Genomic DNA, 23,551 nt, shown 5'->3' on the forward strand with positions numbered 1-23,551 from the left:
CGGCTGGCGGGGGCAAAGTATTTGACCACCATCGATCTATGCAAAGGCTACTGGCAGATTCCCCTTAGTCCTGACGCTATTCCCAAGTCGGCATTTGTCACCCCATTCGGCTTATTCCAGTTTCGAGTTATGCCATTCGGGATGAAGAATGCCCCGGCGACCTTCCAAAGGCTCGCTGACCGGCTTCTGGATGGTCTCCAGGATTATGCTTGTGCCTACCTGGACGACATTGCCATCTACAGTGCGACATGGGAAGAGCATCTAAATCGCCTAGAGACAGTATTGGACAGGATCCACCAGGCCAGAATCACCCTGAACCCAAACAAGTGTCACGTGGGCAAAGCAGAGGTTCAGTATTTAGGGCATTGGGTGGGAAGTGGGAAACAGCGACCAGAATCAGCCAAGATTGAGGCCATAGCCAAATGGCCCACCCCACGCACTAAAACCCAGGTCATGGCGCTTCTAGGGACAGCGGGGTATTACAGGAAATTCGTTCCCAATTGCAGCAGCGTATCCAAGCCCTTCACTGATCTGACCCGTAAGAACCTCCCCCGCCAGGTAACCTGGACCCCAGAGTGTGAGGAAGCCTTCCGCCAACTAAAGGACGCACTCACCAATACCCCTGTATTGGTCGCACCGATCCAACTAAACGTTTCCTTGTTCACACAGACGCTTCTATGTTTGGATTGGGGGCAGTACTGAGCCAAGTTGGGCCGGACGGACAAAAACACCCGGTAGCTTACCTGAGTCGGAAACTACTGCCCCGTGAAGTAAGCTATGCGGCCATTGAGAAGGAGTGCCTGGTGGTAGTATGGGCACTCAAGAAGTTGCAACCATATTTGTATGGACGACAATTTTCCCTCCTAACGGACCATAATCCCCTAGTCTGGCTTAATCGGGTCTCCGGAGACGCCGCCAGATTGCTGCGGTGGTGTTTAGCTCTACAACCTCTGGACTTCACCATCCACTACAGACCTGGCAAACAAAACGGTAACGCCGATGGACTAAGTCGACAAACGGAACTTGTACCAACCCCATAAACTTCGGTCATCCCCAAACCGATCCAGTGAGGATCAGACTGTGTATGCCGATCGCGTCGCTGAAAAGGGGAGCCATGTTACGTGTTACGGAACCACTCAGCACCCAGAATATGTTGTGCAGTTATATGTATGGATAATAGGTTCTATGTGAGATGCATGTCCCTAATGTATCAGCAGTGTCCGCCCTCCCCCCACCTTTGTAATTCCCACAGTAAACATACGCAGGCTCCGGCCACCTGCGGCTTTTGTAATGCATGTCTAGCCTGACGCTTGTCTATTGGCCTGCCCTCTGTATCTGTGTGATATATTCTGTGTCCTGTGAGTAAAGTGTTGTCAGACTGGAAATACATGGAGAAGCAGTGATCTTTTATATGCGCCCTTGTAATCCAGGGACTCCAGCCAAAGCAGAGTGGACCTCCGGAAACACGGGGTGGTACTGAAAGAGGTACCCGAGATAGCAAGACCCAGTTACAATTTTTAATCACACATTTTTGTATTTTTATGTTTTTTTTATTTTGAAACTAGCTGAAGAGCCCGGCGCTGCCCGGGCATAGTAACTAACTGTGGTTAGTTATAACAAATTATAATTATCCTCCATCCCATAGTCCCGTGCCCATATATCCATAATACATATCCTCCATCCCATAGTCCCGTGTCCATATACCCATCACACATCCTCCATCCCATAGTCCCGTGCCGATATACCCATCACACATCCTCCATCCCATAGTCCCGTGCCCATGTACCCATTATGACATCATCACCATGGCAACCGTTAGGACATAACCGTCTCCATTGCAACCTATTAAGACATCATCGGCACCAGGACAACCATTGTGTCAGCATCTTCGCCATTGCAAGCTATTATGACATTAGCGTCGCCATGGCAACCATTGACATCATAATGAGGGGCGGGGCTCGCATCCTTTGATTTATTCTGCGTTGCCATGGCAACCATTATGACATCATAATGAGGGGTGAGGCTTGCAACCTTTGATTTAATCTGCGCTGCCATGTCAACCATTATGACAGCAAAATGAGGGGCGGGGCTTGACGCGCACACACTTTTTCCCCCAGTATGTAGATAGGGGCAAAATTGTTTGGTGAATTGGAACGCGCGGGATTAAAATTTTGCCTCCCAACATAGCCCATGAAGCTCTTAGTCCAAACGTGTGACTGTGCCAAATTTTGTGGCTGCAGCTGCGACGGTGCGGATGCCTATTCCGGACAGACACCACACACATTGAGCTTTATATATTAGATTTGGTTAAACAAACAGTGCACGGGTTGCCTTGGAACAGTCTCTGCGTGTAACAGAACATCACATGTCAATGAAAAAGTTAACAATACAAAAATGTCAGCTCGTCCTGCTAAAAAGAAGCCAACACCTGACTCTGCTGGACGGAATAGGGGTAAATTATAGCTCTCTAAATGCGTCGACGAACCATACATTTATTCAAAAATTTTATGGCCAAAAAAAAAAAAAATATTATTACAGTTTTTCAAAACCTATACATATCAAAAGGATATAAATCCTGTAGCACTGTTATCGTGCCAACGATGTATGTATGTAATACAGTTCTGTTAATCCCTTGGTGGTTCTGAGCTCTCAAGACACATGTACCTCAGTCCCTCATACAATCCGAATAATCAAAAACGTAATACTGTCTTATATCAAGAAAATGTTTTTCCGATCCCTAGGACCACCCTCTCCAGCTGCTCCAACATCTCTGCCAGCACCACCTGCAGCACCACCAGCTGCTCCACCATCTCCGCCATCACCATCTGCAGCACTACCAGCTGCTCCACCATCTCCGCCAGCACCATCTGCAACACTACCAGCTGCTCCACCATCTCCGCCATCACCATCTGCAGCACTACCAGCTGCTCCACCATCTCCGCCAGCACCATCTGCAACACTACCAGCTGTTCCACCATCTCCGCCAGCACCACTTGCAGCACCACCAGCTGCTCCACCATCTTCGCCAGCACCACCAGCTGCTCCACCATCTCCGCCAGCACCACCTGAAGCACCACCAGCTGCTCCACCATCTCCGCCAGCACCACCAGCTGCTCCACCATCTCCGCCAGCACCACCTGAAGCACCACCAGCTGCTCCACCATCTCCGCCAGCACCACCTGCAGCACCACCAGCTGCTCCACCATCACCACCTGAAGCACCACCAGCTGCTCCACCATCTCCGCCAGCAGCACCACCAGCTGCTCCACCATCTCCGCCAGCACCACCTGAAGCACAACCATCTGCACCATCATCTCCAGGTGGTACACCTTCTAACGCACAAACCCCATCTCCTCTTGTTCCCCCGCCTCCAAATGTGGCATCTTCCATGTCATCCCCTGATGTTGGCTTCTCCCCAGCATCACTCCGTGACACTGCTGCTGGCTCGTCTTCCGGTAATTACAGCTAATAATATAAGCTCCATACTTGTTGGAACAGCTAGTTTTGTCTTAAAAGGATGATGGCCTGTCATTTAATATTAATATTTGTGTGTCCGGTGTTGCCTCCAGATCGGGGTGGGCTGTAAGCTCCTCCTCAGAAGAAGCAGGGCAGCCTCAAAACCGTAAGTGTTAAACAACAAACATGTTCCTGTTGTTACATATTAATTTCTACTGTTCCGTCTATAGAAATCAACACCTTATTACAGGACCTGGTGGCCTCGCACCGGCGGATGATTGCAGCCATTAATGCAGCTACGCATCAACACGGAGTGATGCTGGAAAGGTTCGTGGCTAACCTACAACAGGGCCGCAGGCAATAATGTTTTTTTTTTTAACTGTGTTAAATGGTTGACGCAGTCTTCAAAAAAAAAATGTTGACATTTTTTATATATAAAAAATCTATTATAAACAATTCTGAGTTAAACTTTACACCTGCTGCAGTGTCTACTTCTTAAAAAAAAATTTTTTTTAATAAAAGCATACACAAACACCTTTAACCCCGCTGGCATCTAGTCCTAGATAACGGTCCTGATGGCGGACCTCAGCAGCGGTGAACCCATCCCATTACCCATGATTTGTAGGACACCCAAAAAAGTGTTTTTAGAATGCATTAAAGTAGACCACAATTTAAATTCAAATATTACAGTAAGCTATACATTAAGCATAAAATTAACACAATATTTGTAGAAAGAAATGAATAAGTAAAGAAAACCACAAAAGAATCACAACTGCTGGTAATATGGGTCTGAGTCATTAAACCGTTGCCTCAGTGGAGTGAAATAGAAATTTTGCGGGGGACCAAGATTCTGATTTGGCGTATTGTCTATCCCCCTCCGCATTAGACTCTCCAGAGGTTCCTGTGTCTGTGCCAAGGAGGTAAACGTTGTAGGCTGTCTCTCAACGAGGGCGGACGTGTCACTGAGTTTCCCCGTTGCCGCTTTGCTTAAAGCATCAAGAATGATCCTTTCGGCGTGAACACGTTGAGTTTCTTCTAGAGTAGTTATTTTTTCATTCACATAATGGGCAATACCGGTGATTACCGGTTGCTGCATTGTAAGTACTTTTTTGGCAATTTGAATGAATTCCGGCGTATCAGAGGTGGGGGCCTTTCTTTTTCACGCCGAGGAGTGATGTCGCCGAGGTAATGCTGAAAGGGTCAGGTTCGTTGTTATCCTCCTCCGTGACAATAGGCGTGCTGTCGATGTCGTGACTGGCTGAAGTCGTTGACAAGGCTTCATCAGGCACCTGCATAAACATAAAAAAGAACATTAAAGCTAAGAAATCAAGCTATTGTAAATCATACAACAACATAACATTTTATAACCTGCAAAAATAATCATGTAAAACGAGAGGTTCTATTTTACCTAGATTTTACCTAGCCATGAACATACCACTTTACAATGCTATTTTGAGGGAAGAAAAAAAAGGTGCTTACATCTCCTACGGGTTATTCGGACTTGATCTCATTTTCTTCGGCCAACATCGCTACCATCCTTCTTGGTACCTCCTGGTCTCTCGAGAACGACATTAAATCATAGTACCACAGCTTTGGTACATAGACTTCTTCAGGACCAGCACTAGATTTTGTTGTTTTTTCGACCTTGTTCAACTCTTTCTTGTAGACGGTGCGGAGGCCTTGGATTTTTTTTTTTCACGACAGCCTCATCCACTGTCTCAGGTGGGTTGTGAATTTTGTACACGTCGATAAGCTGCTCATAGGCCTCCCTTTTTTTTTTAATCCTGTTGCTGTAGTCTGCAGATTTTATTTTCTACAGACACGGCAGGGAGCGATACTTCTCAATAAATTCGCGAATAAACTCTTGCTTGTCGGACGACATCAGAAAAAAAAAAAAAATAGAAAAAAGGGTTATTGAATTATTGTTATAGAAAATGGAAAGATGGCCCATAAAGGTAAACACTGCCAAGAACCTAAAATTGTGGTGGCGGGCGCGGCAGAAAAACTAAAATGGGTGACCATGCCAATGCAAAGGCCGAAAAAAGGAGAAACGCATAACGATTATATAAAGTGAAAAGATGGCCCATAAATGTAAATGCAGCAAACAATCTTACCTTGAAAGACAGAGAAAAAATCCTGAGGAACAAGGAAAAAAAACGCAGTAGCATCTCCGATAGTGTCGCTGAGGCAAGAAAAAACAAGGTGAAAACTACGAGAACACAATAGCGCTCAGTGCCCCGGAACAATTGATGGGAGCGCAAATAAGTTCGAATTTAAAGAAGTGGTCACAGTTGTGTCGGCCAATCGGAGCAGAGGGGCGTTGTAAAATGCATCGCCCAATAAGATAATGAGAGCGCAGCTGTGTCCACCAATCGGTGCGGAGGGGCGTGGAAAAGGTAGCGCAGAAGGACGCCTATTCAAGGTTTGAATCGTCACAATAGACAGTGTGTGACAAGGACCCAACGATCGCCGTGGTCGTTAGTAACATCGCTGATGCATCGTTATGGACATCGGCCTGTATGACTGCTTACTAGCGATGCACCAACGATCTTAGCCGGATCGTATCGTTGTCAGGATCGTTGGTGCGTCGCTATGTGTAACGGTACCCTTAAACAACTATCTATTGCAGCTTTTTGGTAAACGATGTTTCTGGTTTTACCTTCAGGTGCATATATTAGAAGATTTTGGGGGTTACCTACTCTAGAGCAAGCAACGTTCAACTGTCCATGTGAAAAACACGGGCTCTCCAAATTAATGCCGGCTGCTCTAAATGATTGACCTTGTGCTTTGTTTATAGTCATAGCAAATGCAAGTCGGATTGGGAACCGGAAACTCTTAAAATTGAAGGGCATGTCGCTTGGTAGCAAAGGAATACGCAGAATGAAAACATTTGCTCCCTTAGAGTTTCCCATAATAGTGGCGTCAATAACATTAGGCATGAGACTCTTAATGCACAATCTTGTGCCGTTACACATTTTTGGTGGGTCAAGGTTCCGAAGCAAAATTATTGTGGCTCCTATTTTTAAAGTGAGGTTATGCTGTGGCATTCCAGGAGGCTCCAAAGAATTCAGGAACTCCAATGCATACATTACGGCTTGTTCACGGTCCATGACCAAATCAATGGACATGTACAGTATGTCCGGAAAGGAAATGAGACCAGTAGTGGAATCAGTAGGGAACCTGTCATTTCCAAGGCGTAGTAGCCTGTCTCATCCGTTTCTTTTCAAGCTGCGAGTCAAATTGTTCACTTGTCTCAGCTCTTTGACACAATTTTGCGCTTTTGGATGAACTTGCCCAATAGATGGTCATTTTTTGGGCGGCATTTTAAAAAATAGTCCTTAGTATTATGACCCTTTAGTATTCACCTGACACTGATAAGAGATGTAATAGGATGAATAGTAAATACAAAGCAGCCCTCACACAGTATTACTATGACCTGAAGGAGTTCACATCTCAGTAATGAAAACCGCCTCACAGGCAGACTTGTCTAGTTGCCCATCGAAACCAGAGCTCAGATTTCACTTTACCTCAGCAGCTTCAGTGATGAAAGCTCCCTGTACAGTAAGCAATAATGACAATCTTACTGAGGCATTTTTCGCCTGACCAATATTGCTGCTCAGTAATGTTCGTCCGTGTGTGTAGGGTGCATCCATCTGAGCGTGTTTGCAAGCGTGTGTGGTGTGCATGTGGTATTTGTGGGGTGGTGTTTGTGTTGTATCTAGAGTGATCTGGTTTGTGTGTTGTGCTTGTGTGTTGGTGTATGTGTGCTGTGTGTGATGTCTTTATGGGGTTTGTGAAATTGTTGTGTGGTGTGTGGTGGTGCAGCCCCTTTAGTAGCGACTCTTTGGCGCCGTCGCTATAATCCGTCCATGTCAGTCACAATTGTTGTTTTTCCCCTCAGCATTTTTTTCTTTCACCTTCACATTTCTCCATTATATGTACAGTCATGGCCAAAAGTTTTGAGAATGACACAAATATTATATTTTCACATGATCTGCTGGCCTCTGGTTTTTATGTGTGTTTGTCAGATGTTTCTATCACATACAGAAATATAATTGCAATCATATTATGAGTAACAAAAGGTTATATTGACAGTTAGAATGATTTAATGCAGCAAGTCAATATTTGCAGTGTTGACCCTTCTTCTTCAGGACCTCAGCAATTCTCCCTGGCATGCTCTCAATCAACTTCTGGATCAAATCCTGACTGATAGCAGTCCATTCTTGCAAAATCAATGCTTTTATTTTGTCTGAATTTGAAGGTTTTTGTTTGTCCACCCGTCTCTTGATGATTGACCACAAGTTCTCAATGGGATTAAGATCTGGGGAGTTTCCAGGCCATGGTCCCAAAATCTCTATGTTTTGTTCCCCGAGCCATTTAGTTATCACCTTTGCTTTATGGCAAGGTGCTCCATCATGTTGAAAAAGGCATTGTTGATCGCCAAACTGCTCTTGGACGGTTGGGAGAAGTTGCTCTTGGAGGACATTCTGGTACCATTCTTTATTCATGGCTGTGTTTTTAGGCAAGACTGAGAGAGAGCCCATTCCCTTGGCTGAGAAGCAACCCCACACATGAATGGTTTCAGGATGCTTGACAGTTGGCATGAGACAAGACTGGTGGTAGCGCTCACCTGGTCTTCTCCGAATAAGCCGTTTTCCAGATGTCCCAAACAATCGAAAAGGGGATTCATCAGAGAAAATGACTTTACCCCAGTCCTCAGCAGTCCACTCCCTGTACCTCTTGCAGAATATCAGTCTGTCCATGATGTTTTTTCTGGAGAGAAGTGGCTTCTTTGCTGCCCTCCTTGAGACCAGGCCTTGCTCCAAGAGTCTCCGCCTCACAGTGCGTGCAGATGCACTCACAGCTGCCTGCTGCCATTCCTGAGCAAGCTCTGCACTGCTGGTAGCCCGATCCCGCAGCTGAAACACTTTTAAGAGACGGTCCTGGCGCTTGCTGGTCTTTCTTGGGCGCCCTGGAGCCTTTTTGGCAACAAGGGAACCTCTCTCCTTGAAGTTCTTGATGATGCAATAGATTGTTGACTGAGGTGCAATCTTTCTAGCCGCGATACTGTTCCCTGTTAGGCCATTTTTGTGCAGTGCAATGATGACTGCACGTGTTTCTTTAGAGATAACCATGGTTAACAGAAGAGAAACAATGATGCCAAGCACCAGCCTCCTTTTAAAGTGTCCAGTGGTGTCATTCTTACTTAATCATGACAGATTCATCTCCAGCCCTGTCCTCATCAACACCCACACCTGTGATAATGGAGCAATCACTGAAACGATGTTAGCTGGTCCTTTTAAGGCAGGGCTGCAATGATGTTGAAATGTGTTTTGGGGGATAAAGTTCATTTTCTAGGCAAATATTGACTTTGCAAGTAATTGCTGTTAAGCTGATCACTCTTTATAACATTCTGGAGTATATGCAAATTGCCATTAGAAAAAATGAAGCAGTAGACTTTGCACAAATTAATATTTGTGTCATTCTCTAAACTTTTGGCCATGACTGTACAGTATAGGGCCTAAATTCGCGGGCCCCAATCTCATGCCGGCGGGACGCTAGCGAGGTGTAACGTGCGCAGTATTCTGCTCCCGTGGGTGGAGAGGGGGCGTGCCAAATTTCACCCAAATCAGGCAAGAACTGAGGATTTGTATAGAGCGGGCTACTACAGATTTTGAGTTTTATATATAGAGATTGCCAGGATGCGAGATTGTATCAAAGGCAAGGATACAACCTTTGACGTATATGAACGCCAAAGCTGGTGAAGGGGTTAAATTACATTATATACTTGTATACTGAACACACAATACTGGACAACACATGCTCATTACATACACAGCATACAGTCACATACATGTCCTCAGTACACACATGCTATATAACAGATGCACAGCAAGTACACATCATAAACACAGAACATACATGCAGGACAAGTGTATATACACACACACTTCAGTATACTCAAAAGATATCTAAACACCCAAACACACCCACCACACAGGCACAACCCCACCACACACACACAACCTCACCACACAGAGACAAAACCCACACAGAGACAAAACCCACTCACAGACACAACCCATACAACACACAACAGAGACACAACCCACGCTGACACACAAGACAACTCACACACACACACCAGAGACACAACCCACACACAGATACACAACCCACAGGACACACAACCCACAGGACACACCACACCAGACACAACCCACACACCACACAGACAACATACACACAGACACAACCCACACAGCCTACACACAAAGACACAGAGAGACAACCCACACACATGTACACACACACAGACACAACCCACACACAGACACACACTCCTCTGTGCTACAGGGTTGGTGTTATGATTGGGTCACCGAGGAGGAGAGGAAGCCCAAGCTAAGCCACAGAAAACCAGAGAGGTTGGTAACTAAGCGGATTGCAGATCCCTGATCCTATCCACACAACTAGCAGTAGCCGTGTGTCACGTGCCCCGTCCTGTGTGACACGTCCCGCAGGCTGGTAACTAATACAAGACAAAGGGGAAAGGGAAACAGTTACAACGGTGGGCCCTGCGATAGGGAACAGGGGACGTGGAGACCTCCTGTACTCCCCTGAGTCAGTGTCCCTAACACTCCTAACGTTCCCTATACAGGCTCCTCACCTGTCGCTGACCAGGATACCTGTCACCCTACACCTATTCCTTACTAGGGAGCTGGGTGGTGCAGGCACTGGCCCCACCGCTGCACTAACACCAACATGAGGAAAAGTGACAAACAGGGAAACACTTAGCTTTGCTCTGTTGCTAACGCTCCCAGCAACAGAGTCCAACACCTGAGTGCATCTTCCTCCGACCGTGTCCAACACCTGGGTGCAGCTTTACAGCAACAGCGTCCAGCACTGAGTGCCGCCTTGGAGCAACAGAGTCCAGCACCTGAGTGCAGCTGTCCAGCTACAGAGTCCCACACCTGAGTGCAACTGTCCAGCACCTGAATGCAGCTTTACAGTAAGAGTCCGGCAAACTGAGTGCAGCTCTACACCATAGCTGCCACTCCACCAAGCTTTGCAAGAATTCTTCACTGACACCATAGCTGCCACTCCACCATGCTTTACATGAACTCCTCGCTGACACCATAGCTGCCACTCCAGGACTCTGACAGAGCTGGTCTGGACTCTCCTCCAGCTCCTTCCTTCACCCAGGCTGAAAGGGGAGTATGGAGAACCACACAAAACACGACATACAGATCCAATTTATAAGCAAAATTCACTTTATAGAAAAATAGGGACAGAACAGGAAAAATGAAGGAGCAAGTGCAGGGGACAATAAGGTGCAACAGTGCTGAAAGACGCACCTAAACCTGCCAAGACACGCATAATGTCAAGATAAATAAATAACTGTGAATCCACAGCCATAGTAAAGTTAGATTAACAAGTGCCACCTCAATCTAGCTCATATTGGTCTCCACATGCACCTGTAGGGACATGTAGACAGACCATAATAAACATACTTAAGAATGGAATAAATAAGGTCACATAAGATATGAACCAAGAAGTTCACCCAATCCATGTGCCAATTGTGAATGGGTGTTTCCTAAAAAAACAATAAGGTACCCAGATATACAATTAAACTGCACAGAGTTTTGAACATTAGAGGGTGACAAAATTATCACCACTCACAGACCTTGCTGTCATAATGTTCATTAACCATGGTACAATCAAAGCCATGCCCAGTATAAGTACATCACTACTAGTGACCAACAAAACTCCCCCACTAACGAGAGTACCGTGAGCTCTCGCAGCACAACCCCAAGAGGAGGGAGAGGAGAAAAAGACAGAGCAATGCTCAAGAATTACCTGGGTGGACACTGATGCAATCTGGCAGATGGCGGCGCGTCTCCCCAATGCGCGTTTCGGAGCGAGGCTCCTTCGTCAGGGGGCGTGCCAGTGAAGGAAGTGTGGAGCTAAAAATAGCGCCGGACCGGAAGGCCACTGACGCGTACCAGAAGTGATGCGTGCGTCACCATAGCTACCCGGGACGCAAGGTGCACGCCGCGTCATGCAGTGGGAGGCGCCGGAAAATTACCGGCGTCCATCCTGTGCATAGAGACACCGCGGTCACCATGCACGCCCGGGGTATGGCGTGCACGTGTGCAGGGACGCGTACAGGGACATAATGGCCATGTGAATAAATGCCTCTGAAGGGGTCAAAATTTTAAAATACATAATGGGGATATTAACCCCATAGGTAACTCATAACAAGAAACCATTGGACTAATCCTCAATCTGATATTATATATAAATAATAGACATTAAAAAAAAAATGGGGTCTTAAATAGCATATTACAAACAGGAAGCAATATGTTGTAATGCATACAAAATAAACAGAATATATCCAGAATATCACTATATAGCATACTGTAATTCACCCAGGCTGGTAGGCGAACCAATAATAATATCACCAACATGAGTGAGCACAACTGACACACCTTTATTGAGCAAACACACCTGTTAGTGATTCCCGTGTAATTACACTAACCACCATCGGGGGTAAACTAGAAGTAAAAACTCCAGTGCAATAACCATACTGGCCACCGGGGGCAAAACTATCTCTAAGCACAAAGCTTAGAGAGGGAAAAAAAAAAAAGGTTACCAGTGCTTTTATCTGACATGATCCAGCATGGATCATGACACCAGGGAGCGTGCCTACGATGATCCTAAACGCCTCTGCACAGCCGGAGAGCTAACTAAGCCTAAAGCAAGAAAGGGGAAATCTAAACTGCCCCGGAGCAGACCCCAAAGGAATAGATAGCCCCCAAACATATATTGTTGGTGAGACAAGATGAAAACACAAACGCAGGTAGGAAAATAGACTGAGCAAAAAACCTGCAAAAAAGGCCAACACATCTGATGCAAAAAATACTGAAGTCGCATGACTTTGCCCACTATATCAGCACTCTGGTATATTCTGAAAGCAGAGCAAAAAAGAGGCCAATCTAATAAGGGACAAAAACAAACTGGCACAAGCAGTATCATATGGATGGTGATTCAGCACAGCCCCAGCCGGAGCTGGCTGACCCACACAAAACTGAAATAGACAAAACCAGATCAAATGTGAACAGAATAGCGATAGAACACTTAGCTGAGCATGCAGGGACTGAGCTGGAAACTAAGACCTCAGGAGGCAGGAAAAAATCAGCAGGGATAGAGGGAGTCGGCTGTCTTAAATCCAGTCTGAAACCCCAGATCTCCAATCGTCATCCTCATTATCAGGTGGCAAGCCTCTGTTAATCAGATCAGCTCCACTACCTCCAGTAACCACCAGAGGGAGCCCAGAAAGAGAACTCGCAACCCCTCTGTCAATATGACCAGCTCCACTACCTTCAGTAGTAACCAGAGGTAGGCCAGAAAGCGAATTCACAACAGGTTGGGGTCTTCCAGCGTAGGTGGCTAGTCTGATCTAATTTCCTGGCTCTCACTTCTTCCCTTCAAAGACACGCCATGCAGGAGGACAGGAGCACTCGCCAATCAGCTCTTCTGTCAGTGATATGAGAGCGTTCATTGGCCAGTGTTCTCCTGCAGGACACCTCCCCTCTCTGAGTTCCTGAACCCGGAGGGTAAAAGCCGCAGCAAACCCGTAATCATTTAAGTGCATATTCCCCCGGTATGAAGCGGGCAGCGGCACAGCAGGAGATAGCAGGATGTCAGGGAGAGAAGAGCGGCCAAATGCAGGCACAAGCCGGCATCTGAAATAATGGCCCCCCGCAGATGCCGCCCTGACTGAGACGAATGGATAATTGTAACAGTGATTCACTATATGATCACCGTAAGTGACCCAACGTTTAAGACAGTCAAAAATTTACATGCAACGATTATGGTGTACAAATAATTGCTGATTCATTGTTTACAGGATTTCTTCCGGTAACGACCTCCATCTCCATTGCCTAATCAATGAGCGAGAAATTATTATTTATTACATTACACAATTATCGTGAACGATAAACCTTAAAAGGGGTTTTCCCACAACAAAGTTCATTTTAATCAATAGATCTTGGAATAAAAATAATTTCCACAATTGAATGTGTTAAATAAAATCTTCCTGTGCTGAGATAATCTTATAAATGTGCCCCTGCTGTGTACTGTGTAATGGCCGTGTCTGACAGTATAGGAACATGGTCTGATCATACCACAGCTCCTGGGCAGGGGAGGAAACGATAGAGAGTATACAGACAGGACAGCATGGGATCACAGAGGCTGTTTTTACCCAGACAGGGAAATGTTTTACTCCACAGAAAGAATCAGCTGTGACCCCATGCTGTCTTGTCTATATACTCTGTATAGTCTCTCAAGTAAAAATGGCTTCAACCCTGTGTGAGTTCTTTGATGTGCAATAAGACTTGATTTTCCACATTCTAAACATGAAGCTGGCTTCCCTCTGTGTGAATTTGTTCATGACTAACAAGATCTGACTTATGGATAAAGCATTGTCCGCATGTTGAGCATGAAAATGGCTTCTCCCCTGTATGAATTCTTTGATGTCTAATAAGTTTAGGTTTCTGAATAAAACATTTTCCACACTGTGAGCATGAAAATGGCTTCTCCCCTGTGTGAATTATTTGATGTGTTATAAGAATATGTTTCTGATTAAAACATTTCCCACATTCTGAACATGAATATGGCTTCTCCCCTGTGTGAGTTCTCTGATGATTAACAAGATCTGATTTCACAGTAAAACATTTCTCACATTCTGAACATGAAAATGGCTTCTCCCCTGTGTGAATTTGTTGATGTCTAATAAGATTAGGTTTATGAATAAAACATTTTCCACACTCTGAGCATGAAAATGGTTTCTCCCCTTTGTGAATTTTTTGATGTGCGATAAGACCATTTTTATGAGTAAAACATTTTCCACATTGTGAACATAAAAATGGCCTCTCCCCTGTGTGAGTTCTCTGATGATTAACAAGATCTGATTTCATAGTAAAACATTTCTCACATTCTGAACATGAAAATGGCTTCTCCCCTGTGTGCGTTTTCTGATGGTTAACAAGCTGTGATTTTACAGTATAACATTTCTCACATTCTGAACATGAAAATGGCTTCTCCCCTGTGTGAATTATTTGATGTGTTATTAGATTATGTTTCGCGGTAAAACATTTTCCACATTGTGAGCATGAGAATGGCTTCTCCCCCGTGTGAATTCTCTGATGTTTAACTAGATTTATTTTCAGGGTAAAACATTTCCCACATTCTGAACATGAAAATGGTTTTTCCCCTGTGTGGATTCTCTGATGATTAACAAGATCTGATTTTCCAATAAAACATTTCCCACATTCTGAACATGAAAATGGCTTCTCCCCAGTGTGGTTTTTTTGGTGTCTAATCAGATTTCGTTTCTCGGTAAAACATTTTCCACATTCTGAACATAAAAATGGCTTCTCCCCTGTATGAATTCTTTGATGTGCAATAAGACTATGTTTCTGTTTAAAACTTATCCCACATTCTGAACATGAATACGGCTTCTCTCCTGTATGAATTCTTTGATGTCCAATAAGAATATGCTTCTGGTTAAAGCAAATCCCACATTCTGAACAAGAAAATAGTTTCTTCGCTGTGTGTTTTTTATGATGTCTAAGCAAATGCGATTTCTGTTCAAAACATTTCCCACATTCTGAACATAAAAATGGCTTTCCTTCATGAATTGTCTCATGGCTAACAAGATGTGATTTTTGGCTAAAGCATTTTCCACATTGCTCACATGAAAATGGCTTCTCCCCTGTGTGAATTTTATGATGTCTAACCAAACATGATTTTGTGGGAAAACATTTACCACATTCTGAGCATGAATATGTCTTTTCCCCTATGGGAACTTTTTGACATTCAACATCCAATCTGTAAAGCTTTTGTTTAGTCTTTGCTGAATCAGGAGATGGGATCTGTGTAAAAGGTTCAGATGATACATTTTGGATAAGAGGGGTGGAGGGTAAATATTCAATATTGGCCTTCTCCTCGCATACATTTTGAATGATATTACAATCATATGCATTAAAATGTGAAGATTTTGGATGTCCCTCTGACCTTCCGGTACAGTCATCTGCAAAGAATAAAAGTGATAATATTTTTTAGTAATATAACCTCAACAATGGTACTGACATTTTATGACATAACAATTGAGAAGTATATGGCAAAATTAAATGACTAAGAGCCCCCCCCTTACAGCCGACCGTGTGTGTGTGTGTGTGTGTGTGTGGGGGGGGGGGGGATGATGGGACCATATCACTCCCCACTTCTATCTTCCTTCATGGTTAAAGGTTCTCCTTAGCCTCACTGTCTTAAATGCTATTGCTTCCATTCTTTCAGTCTTAACCCCTTAATATTCCCCCTTCAAGTATTTATCCATTGTGTTCCTCCTTATTTTAATTGATGGTATATTCCGCACCCCTTCTGGAGTGTGCTTGTGGTACACCCCTTTCTAGAATCTTCAGGTGGATCTGGAGAGATGTGACGGGATTGGTGGAGAGCACTTTGAGTGGGAAGTCTGGAGTGTTTATAAAGCTCATCTCACGGTCCAGGCAGCTGTTCCTCTTGTGAAGGAGCTGACGCCATATTACTATATTGCTCACATTTTTTTTTTTTATAAATGTTAGAAACTTATTTTATACATTGTGAATGTAGCAGATGAAAATAAATAAGATGGAAAATTTAGTTTTTCATTAAATTGCCCCATAATTTTGCACACAGAGATATTCTGCTAAGAAAGACAAAACCGCACTTTTACTTTCTGAAATATTCAGGTTTATTACATTTTTTTAACTGACTGACAGCACTGGAGAGGTGTAACAATAAAATGAATCCTCAAATATACAAACTGCCTATTAATTCTGCACACAGTGTACAGGGCTGACCCCTATTTTTCAGGCCTTCTGCCCTTCGGGCCCTGGCAGCTGGATATCAGCTTCTGCGCCAGTTCCTGACTGATGACTGCCCATTCTTTCCTAATCAGTACTCGGAGTTTATCCCCAATCGCTAATTCCTTCACTGGTCACTAATTCCTGACAAGCAGTAATATCTAATTTATAGCGCTTCAGGAAGGTGTGAGGAGACAACCAGGTAGCGGCTCTGCAAATCTGCTCTATCGATGCTGAAGACCTCTCAGTCCAGGATCCTGACACTGCTCGTGTCCTGCACTTTACGGCCTTCCGGAAGATATTCGCCCATAATTTTGTGAAATTCACGAATAACAGTAAAGCCATCAGCAGTAGTGGAGGCAGCGGCTTTTTGTCTTTTATTTGAACCTTGAAATTAGAAGAAAATTGTTAGATTTTCACCAAAATTTTGAAAGTGATCAGTAGGTCAAGATAGATCTTCTAACATCAAGAGTGTAGAATTCCTTGTCTTTATTAGTTTTGGGAATGTTACAAAATGTCAGTAAGATAAGGTCTTGATAGCGGTGAAAATCAATCACATCTTTAGGTAGAAAATACTTTTTTTTTTTTGTTTTATTTCCAGCAGGAGTCCTACCATTTGGCCCAGGAATTTTTAGTTAACAGTAAACTGCAAGAGAGGTTCGGCCTACTTCTGTTCTCAGCTGACAGTCTGAGAACAAGTGGAAGATGATTTTTATTAGCTCCATTCACTTGTCGTTGGTGCTGTGTGGTGGTTATTATTGCCAAGGTGATCTGGGTTGGTGTAACATGGAGTCATGGAAGCTCAGCTTTACAACATGGGAACTGTGGGGCACCAGGCCGCCTGCCCTGCTGGTGTCCTGCAGCTCTGGTAATGACTGGGCCACACATCTAAGGTCATGAGAGGTGAACAGAATGTTAAACTAAGAACCTCCTTCAGTTTTGGAAACCAGATGGAAGTCTCCTGCTGAGTTTAGTTAACGCTATAAAAACCAGGTTAAGAACCAGGTGGGCAGTGAGCACAACCCCCATCTGTGGACGTCGGGCACTGAGACCATCCTCATGGAGTCGGCTTCTAACCGTTTGTGCAGACACATGCACATTTGTGGCCTGCTGGAGGTCATTTTGCACAAAGGTTGAGGTAGCGGTCCTGCTGCTGGGTTGTTGCCCTCCTACGGCCCCCTCCACGTCTCCTGGTGTACTGGGCTGTCTCCTGGTAGCACCTCCAGCCTCTGAATACTACGCTGACAGACACAGCAAACCTTCTTGCCACAGCTCGCATTGATGTGCCATCCTGGATGAGCTGCATTTCCTGAGCCACTTGTGTGGATTGTAGAGTCCGTCTCATGCTACCACGAGTGTGAAAGTTCAACCAACATTCAAAAGTGACCAAAACATCAGCCAGAAAGCATTGGTACTGAGATGTGGTCTGTGTTCCCCACCTGCAGAACCACTCCTTTATTGAGGGGGTCTTGATAATTGGCAATAATTTCCATCTGTTGTCTATTCCATTTGCACAACAGCATGTGAAATTGATTGTCAATCAGTGTTGCTTCCTAAGTGGACAGTTTGATCTCACAGAAGTTTGATTTACTTAGAGTTATATTCTGAGTGGGCATATCAATATAATACTGTAACACAATGGTTTTGTTAAGTACCTTGTGCAGTCCTAATAGCCTCTGAGCGGCGCTATGCCGGCGGCTGAGTATGGGTCACGTGACCCCCAGGCTGCTGCCGCCGCTAATATCCGCTGACGTCATGACAAGTTCCTGACTCTGGAACTTGACGTGACATCAGCCAGGCGTGACCCAGCCTCCTCAGACTGCGGTCAGTCATCAAGAGTGACTGGGCTGGTGCTTCACCGCACGTCACAGCCAAGTAAGGAGCGTGCGCACGCAGACTGAAGATAGAGGAGGGAGGGGTTTGGGTGTGTTTTGGAGTGGGTGTGCTAGGTGCTGGCTTACAGGCCAATGCAATGCATCATGGAACTTGTAGTATTAGAGCACAGGAAGTCAGGAGAAAGGAAGTTGTCGATTAACCCCATGAGAGCTGAAGCCAGCACTGAGGATGTGCTACTAGAGCATGATAAAAGGTAATATTGCTAAAATAAGTGGCACATGCTACTTATTTTATGAAAAAGATTTATGAAAAGATTTATGAAAAAAAAAAAAGTTATAGTACTGGACAACTTCTTTACGTGTTTCCTTTATTTTTGAGCAGTGTATATAGTCAGTACACACAGAGTGATCTATTTCAACTGTTTATTTCTGTTAATGTTGATGATTATCTTACAGGTAATGAAAATCCAAAAGTCATTATCTCAGTAAATTAGAATAATTAACAGTAAAGACCTGTAAAGGCTTCCTAAGCGTTTATAAAGGTCCCTTAATAATAATCTTTATTTTTAATAATCTTTATTTTTATATAGCGCTAACATATTCCGCAGCGCTTTACAGTTTTGCACACATCATCGCTGTCCCCGATGGGGCTCACAATCTAAATTCCCTATCAGTATGTCTTTGGAGTGTGGGAGGAAACCGGAGTACCTGGAGGAAACCCACGCAAACACGGGGAGAACATACAAACTCCTTGCAGATGTTGTCCTTGGTGGGATTCGAACTCCAAGGCTGCAGCGCTAACCACTGAGCCACCGTGCTGCCATGTCTGTTTCAGTAGCTTCACAATCATGGGGAAGACTGCTGACCTGACAGATGTCCAGAAGGCAGTCACTGACACACTCCACAAGGAGGGGAAGACACAAAAGGTCATTGCTAAAAAAGCCGGCTGTTCACAGAGTGCTGGATCCAAGAATATTAATGGAAAGTGGAGTGGAAGGAAAAAGTGTGGTAGAAAAAAAGAGCACAAGCAATCGGGATAACCACAGCCTGGAAAGGATTGTTAAGAAAAGGGGGAGATTGACAAGGAGTGGACTGCTGCTGGAGTCATTGCTTCACAGCACAACAGACGTATCCAGGACATGGGCTACAAGTGTCACATTCCTTGTGTCACCCACTCATGACCAATAGACAACGCCAGAAGCGTCTTACCGGGGGCCAAGGAGAAAAAGAACTGGACTGTGGTCCGAGGTGTTGTGTTCAGATGAAAGTAAATTTTGCATTTCATTTGGAAATCAAGGTCCCAGAGTCTGGAGGAAGAGTGGAGAGGCCACAATCCAATGTGTTCTGTTGTTTATACCTCCCATTACTGACCCGACTATCAATAATTGTATTACTAAGAACTCTGTGTTATTTAAACGCACTTGCTTTTTACTTATTTAGGCTATGTGCACACGCTGCGGATTGGCCTGCGGATTTGTATCTGCGGTTTTCCCCTGCAGTTTATCACCTCTACAATGGAGGAGACGGAAAACCGCAGCAGAATCCGCAGCAAAAACCGCAGCGTGTGCACATAGCCTTAGTTATAGCTGGGTTTTTGTAAAATTTTGCTTTTTGTAGGTTTTTTCAATGTTTTATGGCCAAAGTGAACATGCGTTTAGATGCTGCATGTACACCAACTTCAACTAAGCTCCATTTCTGTGTGTTTTTTCTTAGTATCACTGTATTCATACGGAGCAGGAAAATCATGTCTCCAGGTCATTTTACATATCAATGTCAAAAGCAAAACTAAAAAAATAATGGTGGAATTGTGTTTTTTTTTTTTTTTTTTTACCATTTAATTCACGCAACATCGGGTCTTTACAATTACATTGATACCAAGTATATATAGATTAGTGATGAGCGAATGTGCTCGGATATTGGGTTATCCCAGTATCTTGGGAGTGCTCGAATAATATGTTCGAGTCCCTGCAGCTGCATGATTCGCGCCTGACAGCTGCAACACATACGGGGATTGCCTGTTTGTTACGTCTAACAGCCACGAATAATGCAGCCGTGGGGACTCGAACATATCCGAATATCTTAGACGTCCTCGAATAATAACACCTTAGCATGCTGCGATAACACGATATCTGAGCGTGTCCGCTCATTACTAATACAGATTTCATTAGTTGGTTACATGTTTGACAACTTCTGCACAAAAATTCCACATTTCATGGAAAGAACCCATGAAAGCCCCATGAGAGAGGGAATCCACCCATCAAGGACAGGAAACCTGCAGGGTAAAAGGGAAGACCCTCTCCCCCACTTCAGTTGGGTTCCAGAGCATAAGAGGACCTCCATTAACAGTTATATACAGCCGTAAATACCATCATTGCCATGTGTTACCTTCTACACTACATGAACTGCACACCAAAAATTCAACTATTGCATAATCATTATCAGTGATGGAAGGGTGCTGTCATGGGTTCTGGAAAATCCTATTACCGATAAATATTTCCCTAACACCCAAGACTAGGTGCCGCTGCAAAACTGATGGAATCAGGCACCATTCTCCTTGCCTCAAACGAATATTGCTTCCCTTTTAGAAGAAGTGCTGTCAATGAAGAGAGATGGACTTCCGAAATGTGAAAGATTTGCTCTATCACCGTTATTAGAGAATCGGATGCTACAGTTACTCTGTTGTCCGACAGGATACGCCCATGCTGACTCTGTATCAATGAAAACATCTTCTCCACCGCTTATTTCACCACCAGTAGTTCTTTAAGGTTGAGGACCCTTAACCTTTCCTCCCTTGTTCAACCATCCAAGACCAGACGGTCTTCTGAATGTGCTCCCCCATCCTCTTGAGCTTGCATCTGTGGTTATGATGCTTGGGACTAGATTTTCCCTTGATAGATTTTCTATGCTTAACCAAATAGAACCAGCCTTCTTCAGGGTCAGAAGCCAACATAGATTCGTCAAAATGGTTCTGACATTTGCTAAGTGGGAGCCGTAGGGTACGATTGTTTTGCCCACGATCAGAAAATCTTCCAAGTATGGTATTAGAAGGGTGTTCTGCTCCCAAAGATGAACTGCCATTTCTGCTAAAATCTTTTCTCCTTCAAGAGGACCTCCTGTATGATTTTTTCGGCCAATTAGGAAATGGTTTCTTGCTGTCTCCAGTCTTGTTTAAGATGCCATCAACCACAGGACCAAACACTTTCATTCATATGGGATGGAACCAGAGGTCGCATTAACGCCTGTCTGGGCGTCTATGACGCACAGGCAGGCGAAAAAACGCCTTCAGATTAGTACGATACGTCCACGGGACGCATCGTTCTAAGACAGGGGTCCCCAACCGCCGGTCCGCGGACACAAGAGGAGCCGGGGGGCGGTACAGCAGCTGATACTCACCCTGCATCCCCCGGCGGCTTCATCCAGCGTTGAGCGGTCACGTGCTACCGCTCATTTAAGGTCATGAATATGGACGCCACTCATCTCCCATAGGCGTGGCGTCCATATTCATGGACCTTAATGAGCGGTAGCACGTGACCGCTCCGCACAGGAAGAAGCTGAAGCGCCGCGAGATGTAGGGACGTGCAGCGACGTGAGGATAAGTATGATGGGGAGGATGGGGGAGCCGAGCGGAGCCATAAATATAAGGGAGAGAGAGTGGGAGCGGAGCCATATACACAGGGGAGGGAGAATGGGAGCGGAGCCATATACACAGGGGAGGGAGAATGGGAGCGGAGCTATATACACAGGGGAGGGAGAGTGGGAGCGGAGCCATATATACAGGGGAGGGAAAGTGGTCGTGCAGGGCACCCTCCATCCATAGCAAGGTCGCCTGTACGGTACTAATCCCCGGGGACTCACAGGTGGAGGGGGCTGTTATTGCCGCTGTGCTGAGGCCTGTGGCCAGTGACCTGTATGTGCATGCTGTTATCTGCCGGACTGCTATAGGCAGAGCCGACCACTGGTGTCTGGGGGCACTGATTTGTTTCCATTGTTATCATGGACGATGTGTACAATTGGCTCCTGAGCATCAGCAATCATATGTGTAACAAATGGATTATGTCACTGAGGGGGCTGTGCAATGGTGTGTGTGTGTGTGTGGGGTGGTCTGTGCAATGGTGTGTGTGTGTGGGGTGGTCTGTGCAATGGTGTGTGTGTGGGGTGGTCTGTGCAATGGTGTGTGTGTGGGGTGGTCTGTGCAATGGTGTGTGTGTACTCCTCCGTGGTGAAAAATACTCCTCAAAAATATTGGGAGGAGTATTTTTACTCCTCTGAAAAATATGTAGCGCGACATCTGGATGGAACATAGTTTGAACTTTGAATGGACATCACCCGGCCAGCATTTAAGCCACAGAACTCTTCAAACTGCGCTGGAGAGAATTACTGAACTAACCGCCAACCTCCCCGAATCCGTGGATGTATCTGCTAGGAATACAGTTGTTCCTTGAATTCATGGAATAGTGGCCAGGATATTTTCCCTTGCCAATTTATCCCTTAGATGGGTATCTAACCGATATAGCCAGACAATTATAGACAGACCTGATGATTTAGCGAATCCTGCTTTGAGCAGGGGGTTGGACAAGATGGCCCAGGAGGTCCCTTCCAACTCTACCATTCTATGATTCTTTTACAATTCGCAGAGATATCCAGCATTAGGGCTCCTACTGAGGATTCCCAGGAATTTTTTAAGAAGCCATTTGCCTTCATACCTAAAAGGATTTTTATGTATCCCCATGTTCTCAAAGGACAAGGTAGATTTTTTTTTTTAGAGAGAGAAGTTGGCCATCAGCACATCTATTTTTGGTGCTTTATCCCATAGAACCGTCTCATCCTCCTTGAAGGGATATTTCCTCGCAGGTCTTTTCCACTCTCTCTTCATGAGAGCCTTCATCTTCTCATTCACCAGAAAGGTTTATCTTTTTTTCCTGTTTCAGCCCCTGGAACATTGCATCTTGCACCAACTTTTGCATCTATTATGCCCATGGAGGACCTTTCCACTTTGACCAACCAATCAGTGTCCTCCACCAGGAATCACAGGAGACTCCCTGCACCATCGTCTGAGGATAAATTGGAATCTGAGGACACACCCCTACCTCCCCCTCAGACATCTCCGATTCTTCGGAATCAGATGATAAGATTATCAACCTTTTTCCCCTTCCTGAGATTCTTTCCTTCATGGTGGACTAAGGATTTTAGAGAACTTTTTATCTATGCCTTAATAATTGATCTCAGCTCCAAAGCGAAGTTAGGGAATGCTTCACATACCATTTTTTCAATACAAGCACAGCAGAGATTTTTCTGCCGTGAGCCAAATAATCCTTCTCTGCAAAAATACACATTCTTTATAATGCATTTCCT

The 23,551-nt window shown here is 44.8% G+C and overlaps 2 protein-coding genes across 2 annotated transcripts in view; one reads left to right on the forward strand and one right to left on the reverse strand.

Moving 5' to 3' along the window:
• The window catches only part of LOC141060494 (uncharacterized), a 561,818-nt gene that overhangs the window by 318,316 nt on the left and 219,951 nt on the right, over nucleotides 1–23,551 (forward strand). The gene's annotated exons all lie outside the window — the stretch shown is intronic.
• Nucleotides 13,409–23,551, reverse strand: part of LOC141060479 (uncharacterized) — a 56,543-nt gene continuing 46,400 nt past the window's right edge. Inside the window, 2 exon segments of the mRNA XM_073556742.1 lie at nucleotides 13,409–13,889; nucleotides 13,892–15,550. Coding sequence (XP_073412843.1) covers nucleotides 13,738–13,889; nucleotides 13,892–15,550 — 1,811 coding nt within the window. The 3' untranslated portion in view covers nucleotides 13,409–13,737.

This window comes from Dendrobates tinctorius, unplaced genomic scaffold, assembly GCF_039654945.1.
Source record: "Dendrobates tinctorius isolate UK_male_01 unplaced genomic scaffold, ASM3965494v1 ptg000237l, whole genome shotgun sequence".
Taxonomy (NCBI): Eukaryota; Metazoa; Chordata; class Amphibia; order Anura; family Dendrobatidae; genus Dendrobates; species Dendrobates tinctorius.